Source organism: Excalfactoria chinensis, chromosome 14, assembly GCF_039878825.1.
Source record: "Excalfactoria chinensis isolate bCotChi1 chromosome 14, bCotChi1.hap2, whole genome shotgun sequence".
Classification (NCBI taxonomy): Eukaryota; Metazoa; Chordata; class Aves; order Galliformes; family Phasianidae; genus Excalfactoria; species Excalfactoria chinensis.
The window spans coordinates 201,798-229,780 of record NC_092838.1 but is presented as its reverse complement, the minus strand read 5'-3'; the positions used below and the strand labels follow the sequence as shown (position 1 = coordinate 229,780).

The window sequence follows — 27,983 nt, the reverse complement described above, 5'->3', positions numbered from 1 at the left end:
GTGCAGCACTGCTCAGCAACAACCAAACCATCCGTGTGTTATCAACACTGTCTTTCACCTAAAGCCAAAACAGCCTCATACCAGACACCAAGAAGGAAAAATCAACTCAATCCCTGCTGAAACTCGGACATGTGCCTTAACAAGGAGAACATTTCTCTGCACATACATCTGAATGTGTGACTTCAGGCATTAAAATACCTCTACACAGAAGTACCAATAGATGCATGGGCACACCATGGTTGCTTACCACAGGACAGAAATGGTCAGAATGAAATTAATTACGTATAAAAGCAGTGCACACACCTAAATTACAGCATGGCTAGGTAATAAACTTATAAACATCAAGGAACTCCTCCAGCACAAACAGGTGAGCTGCAAACTGCTTTATTCAGTGATACAGCATACCAGAGAACATGGAATACTCTGCATACATCTCCATTTTCCTTTGCAGACAGCATTTAAAGATACAAAACACTACTGAACTACAGTGATACTATAAACACGTCTGAGAAAATGTATATTAGAAATTAGTAACACTTGGTCCATTTTTCACTTATACTGAAACTGACCGGATGTTGGCAGTATTCCAAAGCAGAAGGACAATTTAAGGTTACTATGCTCAGATTCTGCTTTCTACACGGGAGAAACGCTGCTCTACAGGCAGGACGGAGTCTGGGGGCTGTGAATTGATCCCTGCAGATTATCAGATTTTATTCCTTTCTCACTAAAATGACAACAGAATCAATTTGGAAAGGCTCAAATATCTTTCACCCATTCTAAACTGGATTTTAAATACTGCGGTAGAACTGGAAACAAAAAATTCAGATTAAATTATTGCACTCAGAACAGTTTTACCTGTGCCCAAAAGAATCAGCAGTTTGTGGCCTTGGCCACATGCTCACTTTTACATAAGACTCCTTGGAAAAGGCATTCCTCAGGTTCTGGACTGCAGGGGAAGGCGAAGGGCCAAGTCTGTGAAGTGACTCATGTCAGGTTGTTTGCTTCGCCTCTTGATGTATTCTAGAGTTTTTACCTGGGTATGAAAGGAAAGGCATTTTGAGACATTCAGTCTTTGTCTTCTCTCATTTCAGAGGCCATAGTTTTGCTGAAGGAAAGCATTTTAGCAGATGTATCTCTGCTCTTCCCTAAATTCTACTAGGTACACAACCACTTGCTTCTCAGCAAGATGAGTGATGTGCAGCGTGTTCTGGGATGGATCTTTCTGGATTTCCTGGAACCTGGGCAAACGCTCAGCTCTGACCACTGCATTGTGATGCTGACTGAGCTGAATGCTCATCAGGACCTTCCAGCTTCCAACTGCTCAGGCTGCCGAAAGGTGGACTGTGTGGGCAATATTTTCCAACAACAACACTGCCATAGCAGCAGTGAAACACTGGGTCACCTCTGCTGGTGCAGATTTTATCAGTCAAAAACGTAGCACTAATGGTGGTGACTGTTAAAAAACAGTGTTTTGTAGCTGTGAATTTACTCTATCAAACAGTGCTACTATGCTTTTTGTATCTGTTGTTTCCATGGAAATAAATAGAAGACGTTACTTCCAGATCAAGCTGCATAGTATTGCCTTTACCCAAGAAAGGAGCTAAAAAATATTGTAACAGATTTCTCTGCAGTATGTGCTCCTTACCATAGTCTTGGTGTCAGCAAAGCCATGTTTCTGAGCAAGATTCCAGAGATTGACTGAAAGCTGGTTTAGTTTGTTGTTTCGTAGATCCCCATGAGCTAAAATAGTGTTAAAGAAATAGAGTGCCAGCTGGCTTTGTCGCTTCAGAGTCTACAACGAGAAGAGAATTCCTGTGTTATCATACAGTCATTCCAGCATAACCTCTCCAAGTTTGCGATCAGTGCATGTTGTGCTCTCCTGACACCACCAGTGTGGCCACGCAGCCTCTGCCCTTTCTCTAAGGGACCAAAAGTAAATTAATTTGACTTCTCACTGCCAGCAGAAGATGCTGTTAATCAAAGATACAACACACACCACCATCAGCCCCCCAGATAGGTCTGTACAAACAAGAAGCCAGTCCGTTTACTCAATTCCAAAGTAATTCTGGTTTTGCATTGAATCCAGTTAAAGTATGGACACACCTCTTCCTTTCCAAGGGTTCTCAGATGATCCAGAATCTGTGCTATCACTGTTTCACACAGTTTACTGATTTCAGCCAGAAACTTGGAGTCTCCACCATACAGGGTATCATTGGAATCAACTGCAGAGATGAAATGAAGATTAGACCTAGATCAAGAGTAACACTGATCTTTATTAACTGGGTATAACAGTACTGCAAATCACATGATGGAACAGACAAACATACAACATACTACCTTTATCTACATGGTAGATGTATGTTTCTTGAGTCATTGCAGACAGCAGATGCAAAACATTAGTGTAAATCCGGACTTTGTCATCACTGTTATCCTCCCATGTATAATCCTGGATCACATTCAATAATCCTCGCACAAGAAACAACACTCCTTGTTCTGGATGGTCCTACAGAAAAGAAAATAAGCAGCAGAAATGACCCGAGTCATTTCTCTGAGGAGCATCCAGTTCTGACATAGGTTTCCTCAGCATCTTCTATAGTCAGTGGACTGCAACCACAGTGGCAATGAGCCTTCCCCCTCTAACAAGTGAACAGCTCCATGAAATGCATGGCCCAGGAGACCCCTTGCCACAGGAAAAAGGAGAATACATTGTTCTAATTACGAGCACTGAACCAGTATCGCTATGCTGATTCACCATGCACTTGGTCATGGAAGAAGAAAAGAGGAAAGAACTACAATCAGCAGATAAACTTATTTTTCTATATAAGAAGAAAATGAAAGTTTACACTAAACCCAGCATCCTCTAAAAACAACCAAAATGCAACTTACTGGAACAACCAATAAAGTGGAGAATAAGTTACAGAGGAATTCCAAGAGGAAGGCATCGGAAGGTCGCATCTTTCCGTCCACACTGATCATTTTTGGCACTTCAGGAACAAGACTCACTGCAGCTTTGAAAAAAGCATCAGCTACAAAACAAAAATAGAGGCGCCGTATTATCAGCTGATAAAGCAGCCAAGTCTGTGATCTGATGGTTGCTTGGGGTGTTTTTCAAACATGCTACAAATGGTGACTGTGTGCTTATCTGCCAAGAAACTCAAGACTCAGAAGGCAGAATCTGTGTTAATTCTAACGATGCTGTTCTTTCAACAGACATTCCTACGCTGCTGGAGACATCAGAAATTATCACTCTTCTACTTCACTTAACATCAGGACATCACTGTTTCAAACATAACGCAAGCACAGTAAAAAATACAAATAATGTAAAAAAAAAACCTCACACAATTCAAAATAAAGTTAAAGGCTTCAGTCAGAAGTGTAGGGAACTAGAAGGGTAGGGGGATGGTACGTATTAGATCACACTAACACACTAATCCATCCACAAAAGGCTGTTAAATTTCTAAGGAAATACAGCCAACTTCATTTAATTATTTCCTTATTTGAATTATTGCTATTTACATGCAGCTATTAAGAGGCTTTTCATAGTTCTTGGCTGTGCTCTAACCCTACAAAATACAAACACTGGGATGTCTGCCCAGCTCACAATTAAGTTAATATTCACAAACTAAAAGCAGCACCGTTCCTCTTAGTGCATATAGGTGCTCTTCTGGGCTATGAGGTCATTCAAAAAGAATTCTGACAGCAATGTTCTTTTGCACTTTCTTGGCTACATGTCAAAAGATCCAAAAGCATCCAAGTTCCACTCACGTTGTTCAGCCATATCATTTAAAGAATACTTCAAAGCTAATACCATATTCATCTTTTATTTTACAAGAACAAGACTGAGGCCATGAAATCAAATTTCAGCAAAGAGGGTTCCTGGCAAAAGGGGTGTTAGGTGGGAACAGAGGAAACCACTGACAGGCATGTGCAGCCATTTCCAGGAGCGCAGCCCACACTGGAAAATTCATTTGAGCACATGAGATTCCAAGCAAATTTGCTAAATATAGTACTATCTGATATCTGAGTTAAGCTCATGAGGATCACCAGAGAAACATTTGCTTTGGAAAAACTGTAATTCTTCTGACTCTTATTTCTTTTCAGCATACGAGTACTTGAGTCCCTCTGAACTCTTCGGTGCTTGGAACAGACTCCCTCACTCAGACCTCATATTTCCTTTTATCTCGCACATTTAATTTGAAGTGAAGGGATGTTTTATATTTGTTTCAGACAATATATTAGTTTACATAGCCAACCCAAAGGAAGGAAAGCGATCTTCCTCTGAGCTTCACTAGAGAAAGGAAAGTAACAGCAGATGTTCATTCTAGTGCAAGTAAATGAACTGGCATCACTTTCATAGTTGCCTGTACAAGAAAAAAACATGTCATACCCCACATCACCATATAATCAAACCAAGCAAACAGAGAAATGAAAAGCTGCATCAGAAAACAGCCTGCAAACCAAAGCATACGTGTCTGTACAGAGTGCACTCCTGCCTCCTGAAGTTATTCTGTAAGGACACAACGCGATGCATGTTTGGTTTCATGGCAGACCAAAGAAAGCTGCAGAACAAAGAAGCCGTCGCTTTTTCTATGAAACTTTCACACAGCAGATCAGCTGCACACACATTCCAAGGCAATACAAAATGTACGAGTTCTTGTTAATAAATAGTTCTATAATACTACTGAGGAAGGACAACGAAGCATAATTAGAATATGATTAAAAATCACTTTGTAAATATTCCATGCTACGCTTTTCCAAAGCACGGCTGAAGCCTAACATGCTTTGAGAACGTTCTCTGAAGTAGAACAAGAATTCATTTTGCAATCTACCTGCTACATTTAGAAACCAGAGCAATGGATATTTGGGGTATGTTAAGCACTGGGTATGCTTCGGAATTAAAATCTGTTTTTGCTAAGCAAGTACTGGCAGCAGTTGGTTGTGAGAGCAGATTCTCCATATTCGATACATTTTTGTTTGACAACATTAAGTTTAAAATAAGCCATGAAGAATCAATTTAATTATATTATTCACTCAGCATATTACTGGGAAGGGTTTCACAGCCTTTGAGATGAAAGCACTATTCAACAAACATTACCAGCAAGCTGTGTCATCCACATCCACCTGCCGAATGCTGTGACCAACAGAAGAAATCATGCTGTCTTCTCAGGCAGAAGCAGCAATTCCACAGGGAGGAAATATGTGCAATGAAAATAATACCTACGTCTCAAAATCCAGAAGAGTGACACAGTGAAGCATGCATTTAATCTCAATTTAGTCAAGCACTCCCTATGGCAGAAAGCATGACTGATGAGAATGTAAAATGCCAGGTTGGCAGAATGCCCCTCCAAAGCACTCGTGTGTAATTCAGTTAAAGGAAAAAAGCACAGGGGGCCCTTAATAGGTCCTCCAGAGATACAAGCAACAAATCTAGGACAAAAATCACCAAAATGATCTATTAATTTCATTTAAAACACTCTCTGGGAGCTGTAGACAAAGGAGACAGTATTCATACTTGATACACTTTGAACAGCACACCTGGACAGACTCCACTTGACTGAAGGCGCACCGTACTAGGCAGGACTCAAAGTTCAGCACAATCTAAGAACACATCAGAAAGCTAATTCTGTTTCCCTGCTCCCACTGTACGGCTCTTTCACACATTTATTCCAGGTTATCACTGCAGGGAGTGCAGTCATACAAGAGGCAGAGCCACGTGGAAGGCTCAGTGAAGATGTGAACGTTTATTTTTTCCTCTTTGAAGGCAAAGAATTATCAGAAATTCCAGGGGAAAAAAAACAAAACAGCAACAACAACCAAAACAACCACCAAAAAACAACAAACAACCTTTTGCCAACGTTGGCTTAAGGAGCTGCCACAGGATCTGTATCTTCCATAACAATATTTCTACCTATGGTCCATATGAAAGTAACTGAAGCCCACACTGTCTGCAGATTCTGTAACATTTTCATGTACTCTTAATGCGCAGCAATATTACATACTGGGTCCATGTTAGGAAAAATTTCTTGCATTTGTGCAGCTGAGAAATTGTGTGGTTTTTTTTTACTCTTTCCAGCAGTAATGTTCCCACTCCCACAGCTTTGCACGTTTATCACCTCCTCACACTGCAATAAAGGACAGCTGCTGGTGGCCACGAGCCACAAGAGTTGGATCCCAAAAATAGTGGAAAAGCAGTTTAGAAACTGAAGAATTATTAAATCACAGAGTTGGTCCCAGCAGTAGCACAGCAGAGTCCTCAAGGACTTTATACGACAGAAAAACTGCTTTGGATTTGTTTCCAAGAGATGCACTGCAACACAGCAATGACAACACAAATTGGTACAAATGATAGGGTAAGCTGTTCCACTAAACTAAGCTCCACAGGAAGAAGAAAAAGTCTATTTTTGCTTAACTCAGTTTTGTACAAAGAAACTGCAAAAATAGTATTTTCACAACAACCAACTTTGCAGATCTTTTATTTGCACAACATTCTTGGGCACAACAGGAAGCTTTGCCCTAAATCCCTGCCCTTTGCTCCACGGGCAGCATCACATTCAAAACAAAGAAATGCAACTGTCATCCTGTACTAAAAAGTCCTAATCAGCATCCTAAGTCAGCTTGTTTGTGCAGTTGGAATTTACTGGTAAATGCAGAGCTTGGAAAACATCAAACTGAAAAGGAAACCCAAGTAAGAAAGTGAAAAGATAGACTTTCCCTTCACTCCTCCAACATGGCAGAAGTCAGGCTGGGTAATGAATCCCAGCTCTGTCTCCCTGTAAACAAGAATTTATTCTCTACAGCAGTATTAAAGGCTATCACAGAGGTTTCCTCTGCAAAACCCATATCCAATTCTGATGCATCTCCTTACTTGAAAATCTATCCTTTTCAATATTCTGCAAGCATCTGACTGCTGGCAAGTTAAACTTACTTGGAACTGTGCTCCCCTTTCTTCCGGTAGATAAACCCTTTCCAAAGGTCCAACCAATGACTTTTGTGGCAGAGTGCACACAAAAAAATCTAGATACAATTTCAACTTTACTGTGCTGATACATTCCAGTGGCAAACAAGAACCTTTTGTAACCCAAAGCAACCACAGCTCAGTCACCAGTTGGTCTATGCTGCCTTTCTTTAAAAGAAGTCATGATTGACCCTTGCTTCAATAGCCATAAATATTCCCAAGAGGCTAACCAGCATGACATTATCTGGCTGCCATAGTGCAGTAAGGCAGGGTGAGCACAAGCCCAAAGTCATTTCATTTAGGACCAACCCATCTCATATCCATAAATATGGAAGTAGAATGAGTTGTCTTTGTTATTTACCCCACAGGATTAGTGATGGACCTAAAAAGTTGCTCTAATATTACACGTTTCCATTGTAACAGTGAGTAAAACAGACTTAATTGCATCTGTTATATACCTGTATGACTTATAATCTCAGTGAAGTTATTATTCAAAGCTAGTAAATATTTCCGAAATAGGAGAACCTTTAAATAATCTCTTCCCTTACCTTGTGAAAGGCACTGATTTGCCAGAGCAACCTGCCCAGAGTGCAGATACAAATTGAGACGTGTGAAGATACTGCTCAGGGAAGGAATTGTGATGAAGCAGAAGGCAACACAAGCCTAAAGCAAAGTAGAGAAAAAAAAAAAAGCTTTATTTCAAATACAACATGGAAAGCTGCACTTTCTAGAGTAAACATGAGCACTTCTTCTGGGGACAGAGACCGTGCTGTCCTTTCTTGACACAAAGCTGTCAGTGGATGCTTTGGGTCTATATTTTCTTAAACAGCTGCATTTGGTTTTAGAGATTAAGGATCAATGGCAACAAGAGGTAATGAGATTACAAACAGAATAAAAAGATAACACACTGCTTTTGCAAAAACTGCAAACTGTGGTGGTGGCAGATAATACGACCTGCTTAGAAAGCAGGCTCAAAAAATATTAGACTCTTACCTACCCTGACAAACGCAGCAGTCTTTCTAGAATGATTTCCTCTCATCACCTTTCTTGTCTCCATTGCTAGTTGGTTCACAGACTACACACACAAAAAAAGCAAAACGTTAAGAAATGTGCAGCTTTGTTAGACTGTTTGCAAATAAGAAACATCTGCAGACCAGACACAGTTTAAATGCTTCTACACAGATTATAGAAGAGAGAACCCAAATTCCAAATACATAAAAGTACCACTTCTTTTATTGGCCTTGAAATCTCTCCCAACATATCTAGTTTTCCTTGTTGCTACGATATCTATCATGCATCAGGACTTCAGAGTCAAGCAAGAACTTCAGAGGGTTTGGGACAATAAAAATGAAAGATGAGATCAAAGCCTACTTTTAAAACATGCGATGCAAAGTCTTTAATCATTTTGATACTGACCAATAATCTGGGTACGGAATGGGAGAACTGCGAGTATACCCCCATCTATTAAGATAACGTAGATAAACTATAGCTTACATGAATCAGTTGGACTAAAACAGGCTCCAGATTGCAAAACATAGACCTAGCTTCAACATAGAAACTCAGTTGTTGTTCGAAGTCACGACCAAATGAAACCTATAAAGGACACACAGAAATAACCATTTTGCTGTTGTACGAACATTTAACTGCTTTCCAATAATTAAACTTCAGAACAATCTGAATGTTTTGCCCACTTGTTGTCATTTGTACACATTCCACTATTTTGCAAATCAAATATTTATTCAAAAAATCAAAATTTGTGAGAAGTACTTTCAAAACCAGCAGAACATATGATACTACAGAACTGGGAGACACGGGCTTGGTTAAAAAACAAAACAAATCCAGGCATACATCAGTGAATGTGTACTCAGGTTCATAATGCCCATTTGCACAGTGGGCCTTCAAGAAAAATTACCATGTAAACTTGCACACTGGCAGGAATTAAGTCAAAAGCAACTGCTCTTGGAGAGTGCTCTACTTCTAACCCTCCGGATTTTAAAACCAAGCATTGTCAGCTGGAGTGTCTGAGCTGTCAATCAAAAGCACAGCGAGAGAAATAGTCTCCAGGCAGTCTATATTTATGGATACAACTATTCTTTTTCTTTCTCCTAAGAGTCACAGCTGCATTATATCTTATTTCTCAAGTCACATATAGAAGAAGGTTTTAGAGAATGGAAACTACATTTAATTCACACAATGAGGGATCAAAGGAACCACACCAGAAAACAAAAGATTGCTTCTTATGTTATTGTGTTTATGCAATGCTCACTCTGTCCTTAATGTTCAGTTTAAAATTTGGAACTAATGGGATTTTTTTACCCCTCCCAACCAGATCCATACAGACACATCAAGTATTCCTCAGTGTGTGAAAATTTCCTACAGAAAATTATACATTGGTTGCTCCAAAAATATTGTTTCCTATTTATTCCCATGCAAACTACAGCAGGTACAAAGAACGCGATAACACCTTGCCAACTTCAACACTGCATGATATTTCTTTCAACACTTGCATACTCTAAACACTCTGGTTGAGGTATTCAGCAGCCCTAGCAAGTCATACACACCGTCTCTAATTCTGCTCCACAGGCCCCTGCTTCTCATGAACATGAGCAGTAAGGCTGTAAGGCCCATGAACATGAGCAGTAAGGCTGTAAGACACACCCCAACAGCTGCACACAGTTGCCACTCACCATTTTTATGAATCCATTTATCAGAGTTGCTAACAACCTCTTCTCATCCTCAAGCGTCAGAGCACTATAACAGAACATTTATATGGTCAGTTCTTCAGTACTGCCTAACCACTTATTTACCTGTAGAAGTTCAAATGACACATACTAACTTCATGTCTACATAAAATATTTACTGCGTGCTAAGACCACTAACCTCATTATTTCAGTTATAAAACAAAGGAAATAATCTTAATGTGAATGTCATGAAGTCAGCCATGCACTAAATTCCAAACTGTATAGAAATATAAAAATTGCTGAGAGTCTCTCTTTAAATTTTACAGAACCTGAGATCTGGTATGAAGAGAAGAAAGCTCAATGTTCTTAATGGAGCAAGGCAGAATGTGGCTTCAGTCTTGTGTTACAACCTGAGAACTTGGAATTCATTACAGAAAAAAGTAAACCTGTCTTTTAGAAGAAAAATCATCCTATTTATGGGGGAAAGCTTTCAAATACACATTGAATAGTATATAATAATGTATTTATTTAGGAGACAACACTAACTTCTTGTCTTTTTATGAATAATCCTGCTAGACTAATTAAAAATGCCATTAACATCATTGGGTCACTAAAATATCAGAAAGGCAACACTGTAAGAAATAGACCAATATGTAAAAACTCTCATTTCAAGTTTGTCATTGATATCAATAATAAATCCACATTGTGAAAATCCAGCAAGTCAAATCTGTTTCACTGAAAATAGATAAACTAACAGTTAAATAACAACTAATACAATTTAATCCCCCCATTCTTATGTACTTAGCCCCAACTTTGACCTTTAATTATCAATTACCCTTTACCAATAGCTCAGACACCAGATGGGAAGAGGACAGTAGTTTTATTATACAAATTCTGTAAAAGTAGAAAGAAAATCTCAGCATGATGATCTTATTAGGGCTCTGCCAATCAAAAGAGTCAACTCTGAGAGGATCACAAGAGCTGTAATGGGATCACCAGGTCAATTATAGGTTTCCAGTTCAATACCAAATCAAACTGCTACCAGTCTGAAGGCTGTTATCCTCCAACAACTGATACTGTGTCAGTGAGCCCTACAAATGGCCTCCAGCTTTCCTGAACCAGGATGTGAAAACAAATGTCAAGTGAAAGATGTGAAAATAAATGAAACGTGTGAGACCGTACACCAAGCAGCCCAAATATCTGTAAGTAGTTACTGGTATGAGTAAAGCTAATCTTACTTCACAGAGTCATGCATCGTCTTGCAGATGTGCAGAAGAGCATTGAGTATAACAGGATCCTTCGTAGATTCCTGCTGATGCCTATAAAATGTTTTAGAAAAAGCAATGATAAATCCTGCACTGTCAAGATGCAAAATAAAACAACATACATTTAATGAGTAATTCCTGCTACCGGGGCTGAAAGACAATAAGAATGTATAGAAGTTATGAAAGAATAATAATAAAAAAAGGTATTTTTAACATGCTGAGATGCCCTTTTATGGAAAAAAACCAGAACCATGTTTCAGTTTCTCTCAGTGGATTATCATCATTTAGCATCTGCCTGCGATTTTGTAATCTAAAGCAAAAAGGGGATCAAGAAAAAGGTGTTTCAAAGAACCTATTAATTGAAAAGGACCATCTGACTTCCATCTGACTTCTGCAATATTTGAAGATGAAGCCTCCTCTTACAAAAGCATTTTCAACTAGGAAAATATCTTTTTTTTATATATCTAACAGAGCTTGTAACAAGAAACTCTTCTCCTCTTTTAGACTGAAGTGACAATTCTGTACAGAAATATCAGGTGGAATAAAAAACACCCTTCATACACTAATTAAAGCAACATCAGTTGAAAGAATGCTGGTGGAACAACTCATCTGCTGATCGATAGTAAGTAGCATCAACGTGATTACTTCAATTTCAGCTTTCATTGTGAACAGTTAAGCAGTCAATCAACAGATTAACAAAACCCACACATTCTCTCCCCTCCCCTTGATCCTGCAAGCAGCTGGATTTATCTTCACAAGATAAATGGACTAAACAGTGGCTCAGTCCATCTTCACTAACACTCCTACAGAACATTGCCCACATTCTCCAGAGTGTTTTTGATCTGCATATTCTCCACTTACTTAATAAAAGATTCCATAATGCACTTGCAAACCTCCACTCTCACACTCTCCTTCTGGAACATATCCAGAAATGGCAGGAATTTCTCCTAGAAGTACAAATACGCAAACAACTAAAATTAGGTACTTTTACAAACACATTATAAAATAAATATTCGGGATAAGTTTGAAACATGGTATTACTTACCACAGAAAAAAGCAGAGAGAAATCATTGATATAGGTAATAACCTTCTGAATAATGGACTGCAACTGGAAAAAAAAAAAAAGAAAAAGATTGTAGTGTAAGTGAAGAGTATCCACAACAGAGAACATTCTCTGGTCACTCAGAGGAACCTGGGTTGGAAGCCTCTTTAATGTTCATTCATGCTATTTCTTTTCCCCTAAGCAGGAGTAAATACAGCTGTGCTATTCCTAACAGATGTTTTTCCAACATGCTCTTCAGAACTTACATGAAGAGAGGATAACCAGCCTACCCAGGCTTCATTTGTTTGTTCTTTACTTTCTATAGTTCGGCAGACTTTTCTGATTCATACTCTGCACACTCTCCTGCTCACTAGACTAAAACAAAAAGTACAAGTAATCACAAAACCCTTCTTCTAGAACCACCCCAATTAATTTGAATCTCACCTGACATCCTGTCTCAAGAACTGGACACTAAAACCCACTGAAGCTCTTGCAATTTTAACTAGACATAGATTTATTGTTACGTTCACTTCTGTTTACACAACATTCCATGCCTCACTAGAATACCACTGTTGACTTGGGAATTAATTATTGCTACTTCTAAATACACTAATCTCTTTTCTAGACTAGCAGGCAAAGAAAAAAAGTAACAAACCACAGCATTACATTGTTCCAAAAGATTCCAAAATTGCAGCCGGCCGTTAAAGTTGATGACATCAGCAATGTTTAAGAACCTGTTTAATCTAAGAAAACACACAGATTTTGCAATGTGTAAAATAAGTTCTTTACCTGCGGGTACGCATCTTCAAACGCTCGATCAGGAGTCATGTGTTTGATAACATCAGCCAACACTGTATTGACTTCTCGCTTCTGTATAGTGAAAAAAAGAGGTTACATAAGACAGCAATGAAACCAGAATAGAAATCAAATGACTGAAAACCAGTTGGATAATTTATTTCCATTTGCCAAAGCATCAGTCTTCTACACGGCTCTATCTAAGCAAAGAACTTTAGCCTATATTCCAGTAAGTTCTCATTTAAATCAGTGCAATAAAAAGTAAGAAATATCACACGGGGTTTTGGGGAAGGGGTGGTGGAGAAGGACTCCTTCATGCCATATCTTTTGTCCCTATTCATCTTTCATGAAAGAAAATACATTTTTTCATACACTAAAGAATATTAAATATTAAACACTCATGGCTTTTCCATTTTTAATACTGAGCAGCTGATAGAGGCACTTAGTCTGTACCAGAAGACCTTCAAAGGAAATAAATTAGCACGTACCGTAAAGTGTCTGCATGTATACTCCACCCATACTTCAGCACAGTTGATGTAATCCTAGAAACACGCGTCCAATCATTATCAGCATTTACAGGAGGTTAAGAGAAACATACATGAAAAAAATTACGCTCAAAATAAGAACTCCAGAGTTGTGACTCCTGCAGACCTGAAGACCTGGAGCTCATGACAAACTTCAAAACCACACCACTTATGTAGGCAAAAAGAGGTCAGAGGGATTATGTAAAGATACTGTCAGGTATTGTACTTTCAGCAACAGCAGGCATCTAGGAAAAGTAAACCATGCCATGCACAATATACAGCCTGCTGAACAACAGCTGCAATTTTGCTCTGAACAAAGGAACTGTCAGTAACTCACCTGTGGGTTCTTCAGTTTTGTTATAACCTTCCAGGCTTCATTTAATATTTGAAGGTGATCATTTTCAGGAGGATCAGCCAATGCCAGGTTTAACCCCAAGGAGCGAAAGAGAAGATGCTGAAAGTAATGAGAAATTTAAATTGAAAGCAGAAGATCTGTTTGTCCAAAGCTCTTCTAGAACATGAAGAAAGATTGTTTAGATCTCCTTTTATTTCAATAATGTGTAACTTAAATAGGCAACTAGTATAATCAGAGTATGGATGAAAAGTAAAAGATGCACATAAAGCATAAATAACAGCCAGACAGCAAACAAGAAGTGTTATATATTACATCCAAAGTTACCTTTGGGAATCCAGATTCGTCACACTCTTTAATCATGCCAATGAAGTCCATAGACCTTGCAGCAATAAACTCTGCTCTGAAGGCTGACATTACTGAATTTAATAGCAGAGCACTACAAATGAACATAAGATAAATCAATACAGCTCAACAGCAACTAGAAGCTCTTGTTATATTAATATAAACTGACAACCAAAACCAAACCAGCATCGTTTCTAATTTTTTAAGAAAATAGGGGTGAGCAAAAAAGCTTTAGAAATATAACTTTTATCATTGAGGACTAAATGCACATTAGCAAAACAAGAAAATATTAAGCTATCTGATATGGAAAAAACAGCCTGTAGAATACTTGGTCCACATAGTTTTGTTTTTTTTAAACCATCCTTTGATCAAAAACTTGCCAGGAAAAAGAATAAAAATCAAGTAAATAGTATTTAGAAACACACTCTTCTTTTTCGTTACAGAAGTACGCTTTGGAAGGGCAAAGCTCCATCAAAGTTTTTTCTCACTGAATTAGAAAGATAAATACGCACTTTAAAAAGTCAGATTTCTAGTAGCTGCATTGTTAGGATTAAAAAAACAACAGAACATCCAGTCATAATAATGCCATTGCCAATGACATGTTTAGACACATCATCAACCGTTTCAATCATTACTACTGAGCCTAAGTTGCCATGGAGGAGTCAACTCATTACTTGAAAATCCACTTTACAGATATTATTATGCAAATATAAGAAACAAAATCTGGTATTACTCAAAGGCAATTCCTTTGGGCAAACTCAGCCACAGGACAGCACCAAAGCTGCCTCACTGTCCAAGCAATACTGTGTCCTCATCACTCCAAAGTAGGCAGTCTGAATATGAGCCAGTTTACCTTGACAGAGTGCTTAAAATAGCCCAGCATCCCCTGTTCCTGACTGAGCATTAGTGGTCCCACTGCAATCTAACTGCAATTTGCATTTTTTCATTAGACAAGTACTTCCAGTTCACCAGATACGAGCTCTGCAATGCAGAGAAGCAGGCTGACATTTTTCACTTGGATGGCTGCAACATGATGATGGAACATACTGAGATTACTTAAAGATTTATGAACTGGTGTGATTTGTTTTGTGACACTGTGACAGCCGTGAGAAGACAAAGGGACGCGACTCCGCTTAGAAAGACATTTAGCACACTTTTTAGGCAACCTAAATTGGACAATTCAATTTCAAGATAAATACAGAAAACACAAAACACAGAGATGAGGTATCTGGCCCATCTTTACGATGGGATGCTAAAAAACATTTTAAAAATAATTTCCACAACACTCACACAAAATAATTACTACAGAAGAGCATGTGAACTATTGCACCTCTATTAAGCAATGTCTGCATTGTTTTTTATAAACCACGTTCTTCCCCTATTCCTTAGCTCAGTCACAGTATGCTAATGCAGGAGATTCCTCCTCTCCAAGCGATCAACACATCTTAGCTTCTCAACCACCCAGAATTACACGGCATAAAGCACATCAAAAGCCAAAGTAATTGAAAACTTTCACAGAACTCGGCCTATCTAGCCAGTAAAATGAACTGAGATTAACTCATGAGCAGGCTAAATCACACTCACGTAGCTCAGAAAGCAAGAACATCCAAAACTCTCAGCCCATCTTCCTGAATTATTCACTTCACACGATTAGTCTGCACACAGACACCAAGGCAACATTTGGGATACTAATTTTAGTTCTGAAGAGAAGCAGTCACCTAAATACCCTTCCAAAGACACCAGCTGCTTTACAACTTCCCTTGGAAAACACATGAACTGTAGCCAGGGGAGGGCATGGGTAAGGAAGGGAAAGAAAGCAGAGAAAAATGAAGCACAGCCAGGGATCAGACAAGGCTGATGCTTCTAAAACTTTGCATTAGGAGACAGAATGCAGCAACCCAATTAATCAATTAAACCTTTGCTCTACAAGTAACTTAAAGCCTGGCAGAATTCATCTCTGGAAAATAGATGTTCAAAATTATAATTAGTCATTTACATGAGTAACAAAAGCCATAGCATACATCCAAATCGTGGTTTCTAAATGGAGAATTCTATTACAGGCACTCGAGATACTCGCTACAGACTCTTGTCTTCCGGACTGCCCGACACTTACTTGTTTCCCAATTTTTTGCACCTCTCCATCATCTCAGTAAGCAGAACCTGTAAGAATTACTCAGTAAAATTAGTGAGATTCTGTAAATAAATTCAGCTTTAATTACAGTACTAAAATCTACTATGAACTGCTTTAATTACCTCCCCAACACATTCCAATAATCCCATCTTATCCTTTATTTACAGCACAAGAAAACAACAATGTAATACAACATAAAAAAAGACTTACTGGAATGGGTACAGTGACATTTTAATCAAAAACACTATTTTATGGGAATCAGATTCTCAATCCCTCAGTTATGCCATTGCTCAGAATGATTTCTGTTTGCAACCAAGGTCAATTAGCTCTGGCAGGAGAGGTGACGATTACAAACTCTCTGCTTACAATTCAGAACAGGCTGAGTCTAAAATGCCTGTTGAGTGTATTAAGCAAATACTAAGCTACAGTCTACCCAAATCATTTTTATATTATGTATGACAGAAGAAACTAATGAATGCAGTAAATACAGAGTAAACTGCTAATCAAACAGCCGTGCTGTCTATGAATTTCAAGCGGTATAATTTGGGCTGTAGCAAAACAAGCCTTCCTGTGCAGGAAGAGAAAACCAAGCAGTCAAACCTGGACTCTATAATTTATAATAGAAAGCACTTATGCTGCCTAAGCTTCAGTTCATCTTTAATGCTTATTCTTTTGCATTGAGCACCTCCTCCAAGAATTTCTAGCAAGAAAATGCACGGTGTTACAACATCAGATGATTTCAGCATTTGTAAGTTCTATAAAGCACTGCTTTACTCTCTGCACTATGCAGTTAAACACTGGGGAAAAAGCATAGGCAGAGTTCTATCAATTCTTCAGCAGAATTAACTTTCTATTTCAATGCCTCCATTAGTACCGAGCATTACCGCACTTACCTCAGGAGCACGGTATGCAATACATTGTAAAATCCAGTCTATTGCAGGTGAGTAGAGAGTTAAATACAAAGGAATTTCTACACATTGTACTACCAGTTGATTCTGAACGGTATCCCCATGAATCTGTTGAAACAGAACACAAAAATGCACCACAGTGAAAAAGCACTCAACTGAAACCACGACAGACTTTGTTCAATAAGTGGAAACTGAGAAGCAAGAGCAAACAGTTGGATACTAGGAAGAGTTTCCTAACAAGGATTTACACTGGCTAACAGGAAGAATTTCTTCACCAAGGGTGGTCAAGTATTGGAACAGGTTGCCCTAGAAAGTCCCTTAAATACCTCAAAGGACAGGGACATGTGAGTGCAGTGCTACAGGATGTGGTTTAGTGATGGGACTCGGTAAGTTAGGCTGAGAGTTGATGATCTTCAAAGGTCTTTCCCAACATCAGTGATTCTATAATAAAGATCCACAAACATTCCTTGCACACTGGGGAAAAAAAATACCCAAAAACATAGAAATACAGCAAATAGAGCAGATAAAACTTCCTAGTGTGCATATGACACATCCTATACTTCATCTGGCTATGGGAACATCCCTAAATCTACATTTAAGAACTTGAAGGATGCTCAGAAAGTATTTATATATTGTAGTTTGCGTAAGAAGTTTATTGGTGCAATTTGGCAATTAAAAAAAAGAACCTATTACTTACTTGTTTAAATGTTAGAAGAAAGTCAAAGAAATTTCTGTTGAGGCTTTCTTTGAGCTGTGGTGCCACCTCCATCCCAACCTGTAGTAAAACAGGACTTCATTTGCATCTATCAGCTATGCTCCTCCTTCAATTGTCAGATAAAAATAAATGTATTTTCCAGAGGAACGTACCTAATTACACCCACCTAAACCTGCTTCTGTAATTGCACCCACTGACAATTACTCAAGGCAGTTACACCGAGTTTAAACATCGTTCTCAAACATCAGATCCAGAGGTCTATAATGGTGAGGAAATCAGTGCCTGCCCAGGTACATGCAGTACAACAGCCCCTTTTTGTTGTACACAAAGGCTACAGCAAAAATCATTTTTTAAAGCCTGCCAAAAGTTCAGAAATTGCTTTAAAAATCTGCACATTGATTTTTGAGGATGGGATGAAGCAAAGATTCCAGATGAAAATATTAATAGATACAGGAATAATACTGACAAATAATAGAAAGTTACTGTTGTACAAGTCCTGTGTAGTAAGGCTGGAACTGCAAAAGGAACTAAGCTATTTACACCTGTTTTCAATAACAGAAATAAAAATGGCAAAATAAATAAATAAATGAAACAGCATAGAACAGAATGTTTTTCTCATTTGAGGGAGAAGACAGACTGCTGACCACATCGATAAAGGTGGAAGTTAATCCCCCCCCATTAGTAGCAGAGCGAGCTGTATTAAGTCTCCGACACAGATCTGAAGTTCTACGTGGCAGCCTACCCTGCACAGGTATGCTCTTGCATAGACTGCAACCAGTGGATCTCCGATTCCTCTAATCACAGACGTTAATCGTGGGAGACACTCCGAAATCCCCCTGTTAGATTGAAAGTTAAAACATCATTAAAGTTAAGGAATTATACCACCTACTGATAACCTGAGAAGCAGCCTCGTAGACTGACAAACAGGCACGATTTACGTGCTTCACCTTTGCTAAGAGTTCCTATTAACTCATTATTTCAGAAGCAAATTTAACATTAATAACATATATTCTGTATTTAAATTACAGCATTTGCTATTAGAAGCAGCCCAAATACCCACGTTTGTATGCTTGGATTGTAAAAATCCCATGGCATCCTCACTACAAACTCCAGAAACTCTCAGCACTGCTTTTGTGTTTTTGTGTTAACACCTTATCCACTATTAATGATGGAATGTGCACACCTAACCCCATACAGTAGCTTGTAAGACTGACCACTCCATTCCTCCCCACACTTAGCATTTACTTACGTTTTAGACAGAAACTTATTGCACTTCAGTATTGCTGCTTCCACGTAACTACAAAGAAGCCAAGTTAAGGAACAAAACTACTGTATAAACCATTTGAAAATCAACATCAACATTATACACCGAACACACTTCAAGATGTTCTGCAATTAACTTCACTACGTTTTATTATTTTTTACAATCTCTGAGATCCTCATTTATTCCTAAGCTCTATCACCGCCATGCTATTCACAGCCACTAATTCAGCTTCCAGCTGAGCATTAGGTATGACTTAAAAAAAAAACCAAAAATGAATAAATTTAAGAGGCGCAGCTCAAAACAAACAAAACAAAGTCAGTGCAAACACAGACTATTGGAGGTTTTACTGCAGTAAATATGTTCACATTCGGAGAAGTCTGCTGAAAAACCTGCAGTTCTGACAGTCTCATTACAGAAGGATACAACCTAGGAATGAGCTCTCTGATGGAAGCAATCTTGAAAAACCAGTTTAAGCAAGTCTCTTTAGCAGTATCGTTAACAGTCTCTGGAGAAAAATTATCTGGGGAGAAAAAAAAACAACCCAGAAATAGTTGCATTCTTCCTAAAGAAAGCTGCTTTTCATTCGAGATTTAAAATTGTATTCTTTCAACAAGAAATTAGGCACAGTGTAATAAACTGCTACATTTGATTCTCAACTATTTCTTGCAGTAGTAAGAACTGAGTAGAAGAGCAGCTAGAAAAGGCAACTAGAGCTTCCAACCTGTGTTAAGTAACATTTCACTTCAAGCTGAAGTCAAGCACTCAAAAATAATCTTAGCTCCAGAGTTTGAGAAAATCTAACCCCTGCATCCTCATAACCATTATTTCTTATTCTGCTTTTATCTATAGAAAATGAATACATATATAGATGGTAGATTATGTTCCAGCATTCAAATTCTTCACTTTTAAAATAATCTTTAAAAATGATCTTGGGAGGAGGAGCAGGAAATACTAGACACTGACACAACACTTATTCTTGCACACTGAACATCCAACACTACTGTGCACTTTTCATAAGCTCTGGGGCTATGTATTTATCAGCCACCAGCAGGAAAATCTGCCACCATAGCGTGGAACAGATGGGTTGTGGGGACAGTTCCCTGGTCAGCTGGGCACAACTGCATGCCTCTTCTTTCTCTAAGTTACTTGAATCAGAAGACAAAAAAGGCTTCTGGGGTCCCCCAGATCCCAGATGGTTGGGAATCCTCAGGGACTAAGGCTAAACAAGCAGCTTCTGCAGCAAATATCTGCTTATGAACTCCCTGATAAACAGTTTTAGAACGCCAGTGCTGTCTTATCCATGCCCTCAGAAAGAGAGGTCCAGTTCCAAATGAAAGTGTCCCACTTCCTAGACTAGAGAAGCCACAGGATAGATGCAGGTTGAGTATAGCAAGCAGATCTTCCTGAGCTAAGACCAAAGGAGTTCTTGATCAACGTGGAGAGTGGGGCTGACAAAGGCATGCACGGCAAGAAGGAAGATCTTCCTTCTCCCCATGATTTGGAGCTGCTCCAGAAGCTCCCACCTGCAGCACTCCCAGCATCTCTGCAGCATGAGCTCACCTCTCCAGAAGGAGGTTGTTGCGATCAGAAATTGGACTGTGGTACAGGAACGGTCTGCTTTCATTAATGTTTATAAGAACAGTTTCTCACTTCTGCAACAAGCAAATGTATTTTAAATACTTTATGCAAGTTTACTAAGTATCAGCTGTTTTCAGGCTGCTGGCTCAAACCTTGCAGATCTAACTGTGGCCCAATGTTGCCACTGCAGTGCCCACAGCATAACAAAAACACCGTGTATCTCAAGTACAGATACTAAATACACTGTATCGTAACTACTAAAGATACACTTTTACACCCATGTTGGATCTTCAACTGAAAAAAAAAATGAGAAGGGCCCAATTTCAAAAGACCTCGCTGGTTTAGTAAAGCAAACACCAGCCTGCTCCTTCTCCAAAATTCCTCCTTAACGAAAGAAGAACTATTAAAAAAAACCCAACATCTATTTTCTGAAAACTGAAGCTACAAGCAATGCATTTCCTTTATTAAAACTAAAATTCACAAGATCCAAGGCAGAAGTTTTGTAACAGATAAAGGCACGGGTCCTACTTTCCTCAGATCAGCTTAGGTATGATTTATTTCAGCATGACATTAGGGAAAAAACAAGCCAACCAAACAGAAAGGTACCTGTCAAAGAGACGCGACTGTCCACGCACATTGACAGAATTCGTTCATACACTAATTTACCTGGTTAAAAAAACACAAACAAAAAAAAGCCCAATAAACATTTGAACAAACCATAACACACAAAGCATTGATTAACATACACCGAAGTCACCCAGAAGAAACCTTACAGAACACTAACATCATGCTGCCCTCTAGCGAGGCTGAAACATTAGTTGTCAGCATTTAGCATTTTGCACACTGTGAAACATTCATCTGTCTCTGTAAAGTGCAAAGGACGTATCCAGGTCAGGTCTCTCCCAGGCCAGAAAAGGACAGCTAACGTCCTGACTTTGCTGGGCCTGGATATTATGCAACTTCAGCAACTTCACTGAAAGCAGGAAAGAGCAAAAAGGAAGATCTGACAGAACAATTGCTCTACATCATAGCATATCCTAGCACACATCAATGACCTTGAATTTCAAATACCACCAATAAGCCTCCTGTATAACACAGCAGAAAACCAACAGAATAACACTACGTGGATGACAATTTCAAGTGAAGGATCATTTAAAAATAATAAAACAAAAATAATTCAGTAAAATTTTGATCACTTCATAGTCCCTGATGGGCTAAAGAAAAATGATCAGACTTCAAGTACAAAGAATTAAATATTAAGACTCGAAAGGCTGCCAAAAACAAGGTATTTTCATAATAACTTCAGCATTTCAAATGCTGAAATTCAGAGATGATGGTTTTCCAAGGTTTGCACATGTTGGAAAAATATTTACTGTTAAAAGAGAACCATTTCAGCACTTTTAGGATAGTTTACTCTTAAACAACAGAACAACCACCACCCAACACAAAACCACCGTACTCACCAAAAGTATCAAGTATATCTGTAATTAAGACAAATTTACTTGGATAAAACTGGATTACTGTTGTGTCTGAAAGAAGCTTTGAACACTAGAAAGGGAAAAGAAAAATAGATGACAATTCAAATTCATGTTCTTGTTCCAGTCAGATTGGAACAAATCAATACCTGCAGATGGAAGGAACCAACAATAGCAATTTCTCAGCAAAAAGAAGAAGAAACCTTAAAATAACCAACCACAGTACTCTATTTTTCAGATAATCCTTCATTTCCAACAGAGTTTGTCACAGATCTGCTTTTCCTTGACATAGAGTAACCCACAATGCACAACTTCAGCTGACCATGCAGACCTGTGCATTTATGCAGGAAGACAAGTTCTATTCCAGAAGCAGCATAAAAAGACTTTTTAAAAAAGGGCATATTCTAATTTCTCACCCTCATCTTAAGTCCCACATCTGAAACACATGATCATAACATCTGAACAAGCTTTGATGAGGGGCATGCTAAGTCTCTTTGCTTCATTATCAAGAAAGAACAAGTATGCACAAGAAAGACAGGAGAGTGTTTATTCACATCTCACACCCAAAGCAGAAAGGGCAGCAGGGTCCCTCCCGAGAAAGGCAATTCAGCTGCTGTTCAATACCTCCAAGTACCACAAACACTTATCACTGCTATTAGAGCTCACACACATAATCAACTTATTTCAGGTTACTCTGAGTAAGTAGCTTAGCTTATCTTGTCTAAGGCACTTGAGGAATTCACATGCAGCTACAGGGCTATAAATTCATGTCCTGCCTTAATAACCAGAACTCTTCCTGCACTCAAGCTCTTTAAAGCTCTTACAGAGAATGAAGGCCCTGTCCCCCCCATCTAAATGAAAGAACTCATATGAATTAGTTCTGAAATCAAGATAATTGTAATATTCAAATTAAATCACTTTTTCCTACCCAGTATCCACTTCTGAAAACAGCAAAAAAAAGGTCAAACTTGCACATTCTCTGGCAATAATTAGCAAGTTATACTAATAGTTATAGGCTATATATATTTATGTAATCACAGCCTGATGTCAAGGAAGCTGCTTAGTTCATTAAGAGGATACAAGACTTAAAGTTATGCTCTTTACTAGGAAGAATCAGCAAAACAGTTAAAATTTACCCTGTCCTGCTTTCTAAGTATAGAATTACTTTGTTATTTTTATACTGCTTTGTGAAGGGAGTTTGATGTTTACATTAATTAACCCAATACCCATCTCATTCTTACTAGTCTTTCCATTAATGATGTGCATCTGCTGTACAAAATTCAAACGCAAAGTGAATAATATACAGACAACACCCTGATAAGCATACTCAATTTTGTTACTACTTTCCTAAAATGAAGGACTGAATCCCATCTTAGAAACCACCTTACTTGAAAAACATCACTGACACCATTTGTAAAGGAATACTAAAAACACGAATGCATAGATTATTAATAAATGCTTTGGTGTCCTTTTTTTCCCCTCCTCCGAAGACTTCATGCTGCCTTAAAAACCTTAAAAACATTCACACACTTCACAAAGCTGTGACTTGTTTTCTAGAATAATTTGCTGAGCTCATAGTATTACAATAGGATGTGAGTCACTTCAGGTCATGTATCATTTTCTGATCTCATCTGTGTTTCATTTCAGTTTTAGAAGAGTAATGGCAGCAGAAGTCATCAAACTTCAAAAGAAAGGAGTTTCAGTGTGCAACATGATAAAGTGATAGAAAACCAACAGAAACTCTACCTTCCTCTTTAATGAAATCGGACAAGTCACACCACCAGACCCACCAGCACTGCACAAAAGAAAACCACTTAAAACTGACCTGAATTACTATTTTCAGAGCTTTTACTTTCTGATCAGAGGACCAAGCATCCTTCAAAGACTGGTTGAGTTCTTCAATTCGATTCATGTAATCCTGCTGAGTCAAGTTCAACAGCTCCTTCTGTGACCCCTGACAAGAAAACATAAGACCACTTAGTGAGAGAGTGAGAAAGAGAGAGAAGGGGAAAAGCACAGTCAGATCACTGGGGGGAGGGAGGGGGAACAACAAACAAACAGACAAACAAAAAACAAAGAGAGGGAGAATTCCCTTATTCTCCCTTAACTTTGCATCATCTGCACCTCAGGTATTTACCTGGGGATGCATCACAACCACTCTGGTTTTCAGGACACATGCTGGTACTCAAACATATTGTCTGCAAGGTCAGAAATCAGACTGCTTCAGTACACATTACCCTCTGGTAAGGGACGCTGTATTTTTCTACTCAGGGAATCCATTGCATAACCATCAGAACTGTGTTGGCAAATGGCAAACTGCAGCTTGTTAGGAGGCTTCAAAACAACATTATCCAAAGCCACTCAAGAAGCAGCCTCAGGTTTTAGGAGACTAATGCTTCACCATACTCAGTAAAATACCGCACTTTGAGAATAATTTGAATATTCATTCTTTCAATAAAGCATGTAAACATAATTTTAATTACAGTCCAGTAAACAGCACGCAGCCTCTGCAAGGGGAGTAGACAAAATTATCTGACATAATGGCTGTAAGGCTCCATAAACTCTCACAGCAATTGCAGACCATAAACTGTACCAAGAAACACTGACAGATCAGATTAATTTCTGGATCACAAACTCCAGCGATATAAGAATACGATCTGGCCTCAATTTTCTAAAGACTGAAGTTACTGGAGTAGTCCCATGGAAATGAGATTTATCTAAAGCTGGTAATGCTTATGGTTACACACACTTGCAGAATTATGATCTTCTTAAAAAATAAAAAATTAAAAATCTATGAAATCTTAATTAACAAGTTTATGTCACATTTAGAATGATGTCATTTCATCAGAAAACTTTCCTACCTCTTCCAGATCATCCAGTTCTTCTAACCTTGTCCTCACTTTTTCAGAAACTGCTGAGCCACCAGCTGTAGCTTTTCCTGTAAAAGATTATAAGTTTGAGTTCCTTTCACATTTAAACACTTGGACTTCAAAAGGGAAACAAACCTGAAGGAGCCTGACAAACTCAGACAACTTCAGTGACAGAAGAAGGTGGTTTCGCACATGTGACAGCTAATCCTGAAGGCAAACATTTGAACCAGCCTCTGCTTTGAACACACAACTTCTGTTGGTAAGGACAAAGCCATGGGATAATTTATGTTAGAAAAGCTCAACTTTGCTCCTAAAACAGACCTGATTTAGAAGTTATAGCAGGTTATAATAACCGGTTTTCCAGTCAGTTTAACATTATTTCAGATGGAGATGTCATGCTCTCTCTCTTTGGACGTGTTGCTCCAACTTTTGACCATTCTCAATCCAAAGAAGCATTTCATTTTTTTTCCAGAAGACTAAATGCTGTGTGTGTGCTCATAGGAATCCTGATTTACTATGCAATCAGCAGTGACTACCTTAGCCCAGATTTACTTCACAAGAAAACGTGATAAAAAATTTAAGATTTGGTTCCTTTTTGAACATTCAGCTGAAATTATTTCCCTTTCAAGTAAAGAGAGCAGCAGAACAAGTTCCTATGGGATTTGTTTGCTTTCCCTTCCAGCAAGCAGAAGAGTTGATAAACACAATCCTCAAAACATTACTACTCATTTTAAATTGAAGGAAGTTTTAAGCTACAATGAAAGGCGGTGAATTGCACTTTCTTCAATAATGCAAAATCGTGAATTCATTAGCTTACAAGAATACAAGACAAGGTGCGTGTTCTGTCTTCAATAACTATCTTAAGTAAAATCCAGAAGTCTTATTGACAGAAAAACAGCGTAGAAGGAAGCAAATGCCAGGGCACGATTACATCTTAACTGTTCTTGACCACAAGTCAGTCCTTCACAGCCTCCTTCAAGGAAAACTCTTAAGATACAAAGAAACCATTTACCTTTTTCAGATCCCATGTACAGGTTCTGTGAAGAAACAGAAAAAGCAGACTTTCAGAGAACACGCACTCACCGGCATTCAAAGAACGCACAAGATAATACAACGCTAATGAAGACTCTAATAATTTAGAAGCAGACCTGAAACTCCAAGTTATTTTTATTGTCAGAAAAAATAAAATGATGGCTCAACAAACTTTCGGTCTCAGATCCTGAGCAATCAGAAGTGACAGAAAGGCGTAACACAGCTCACAACATTAGAACACGCAATATTTACTCAGGGAATTATTACAAAACAGTGACATCTAAAATCCCTTATAGTACAAATAAACAAAATTGGAGGAGCTTCCACTTACAATAGAGAGCTTCTCAGTTGTTGTGTATCTAGCGAGGATTTCACTGCGTTTGCTTGACCACTGTTCAAAGTCACTTCCTACAGCTGAACTGTCATCTTTATCCCGTTTCTTTCGCATACCATCCTATGAGAAGAGCATGAGGGCAAATGTTAGATACAAATCTGGAGGAAAAACAGAAAAAAGAGAAGGCTGATAAAGGTCAACTTTATGTTTGAAGTGCTGACTGTCCTTCCAGTTACAACATTAAAAATATGCATCAACATAAAGCACAAATGGAAACACTTTATTCTGTTAGTACAGTATATTCTCTATTTATATTAAGCTTCTAATTGGTGGGACAAATATTTTATCCGTGGCTGGCTTTGATGTTTGGCTCAGTGAAGTGTCCTACAATATTACCATGGAAGCAGTCGTGGTCAGAGGATCCGCAGCTGCTGCAAATAACGACAGGGGATCGGTACCATCCAACACACTGCTCAGCGGGTCCATCATAGAACTAGAAGAAGAAGATGATGTAGAAGAAGTACTTCCTTTCCGGCTCATTTTCTTGGTCTTGGATTCAGTGACCTGGAAGAAAAGCTCAGAACTAGTTAAAAGAAATCTTCCCCCATCTTTAATAAATCATCACAGACTACATAAACCATAACAGTGCAATGAAAGCAAGGACTCATCTACCAAAAAGTCTTCAGCATCAGCTACTGCACATGAGCAGAAGCACATTTCTAAATCCAGAGGTGCTCTTCACTAGTGTTTCCATTACATCTTTTCTTTCAATTCTGAGCCTACAAAACTCTAAGAACGTTTATTCTAAGTTTATTTCTAGTATCTCTCCTCTCTTTTACTGTTTTCCTCCCTCTTCCAACTCCTTCCTTGCTATTTCCTGTGTGTTGCTTTTGGCTGGGAACAGTTTTATCACACGTTCATTTTCTGAACACACAAACTCACCGTGATGGGTTTCAGTGGATGGTAATCACCAAAATCCAGGGGCACCGATTCCAGTTTGTGCACATCAGACTCTGAAACATAATTCCTTGATCTTGCGTGCCTAAAAAGAAAGATCAGAGTAAGTATGTGCACATATGGACAATCTCTTATGAAGAGAGAAACGTGTATTTATGTAGATGCACCTACATTTGCAAAAATAAATAGCTAGTGGAAAAGAAGTCAGAGTGCTTACTATATTTTTTTCTCTTTTTTACCTAAACTAAAGACATTTTACTTGCAAGTATTCTATTGAATTCTGCAAGGCTGAAGACCGACCCTCCCGCCTCAACGGGAACCCGAGACGCTGCCCGGCCCCTCCCGGCACCACCTCGAGAGGGGACGGTGACCCTCGGGGTGGGGGTCCCGGATCCTCACCATTGGAAGGCCGCCATCTTGCCCCCGTCACGTGCCGCTAGTTGTCACGTGCCGCTAGTTGTCACGTGCCGCCGCTAGGCCGCCACTTCCGCCCCGCCTGGGGCTCGGCGCTTCCGGTGTATGGAGGGAGGTCACGTGGCGCCGCGGTGCGGCCGTCGTTGCAGGTTGGCACGCGCTGCTCCGGCAGCTCCTGGAGCGGCGCGTTTGTTTGCAAAGCGTGATCGCTGCTTGGACACTGACCGCGTGTTCTGCCTGGTGTGCGAACGGCCTTTTGTCCCCAGCTGTCCTGCTCCGCAGAAGGCAGTGCCAGCAGGATTCTCTCTGCATCCGCACAGGGCGTTACGTAGCTACAACTTAACTT

The 27,983-nt window shown here is 39.0% G+C and overlaps 1 protein-coding gene across 1 annotated transcript; it reads right to left on the bottom strand.

The window, feature by feature from the left end:
- Positions 1-368: 368 nt before the first annotated feature.
- Positions 369-27,676, bottom strand: VPS35L (VPS35 endosomal protein sorting factor like). Its single transcript, XM_072348970.1, has 31 exons — positions 27,623-27,676; positions 27,209-27,308; positions 26,663-26,830; positions 26,264-26,386; positions 25,913-25,937; positions 24,892-24,968; positions 23,856-23,984; positions 22,019-22,103; positions 21,162-21,221; positions 19,401-19,497; positions 18,963-19,010; positions 18,456-18,549; positions 17,696-17,773; positions 16,984-17,106; positions 16,073-16,119; positions 13,942-14,053; positions 13,600-13,716; positions 13,227-13,280; positions 12,733-12,813; positions 11,947-12,009; positions 11,763-11,848; positions 10,875-10,955; positions 9,643-9,706; positions 8,450-8,548; positions 7,953-8,030; positions 7,504-7,618; positions 2,887-3,026; positions 2,338-2,503; positions 2,104-2,222; positions 1,646-1,792; positions 369-1,033 (listed from the first exon to the last, which is right to left on the bottom strand). Exons 1-31 carry the CDS (start codon positions 27,637-27,639, stop codon positions 935-937), a joined length of 2,892 nt encoding a protein of 963 aa, XP_072205071.1. The 5' UTR covers positions 27,640-27,676; the 3' UTR covers positions 369-934.
- Between the last annotated feature and the right edge of the window lie 307 nt (positions 27,677-27,983).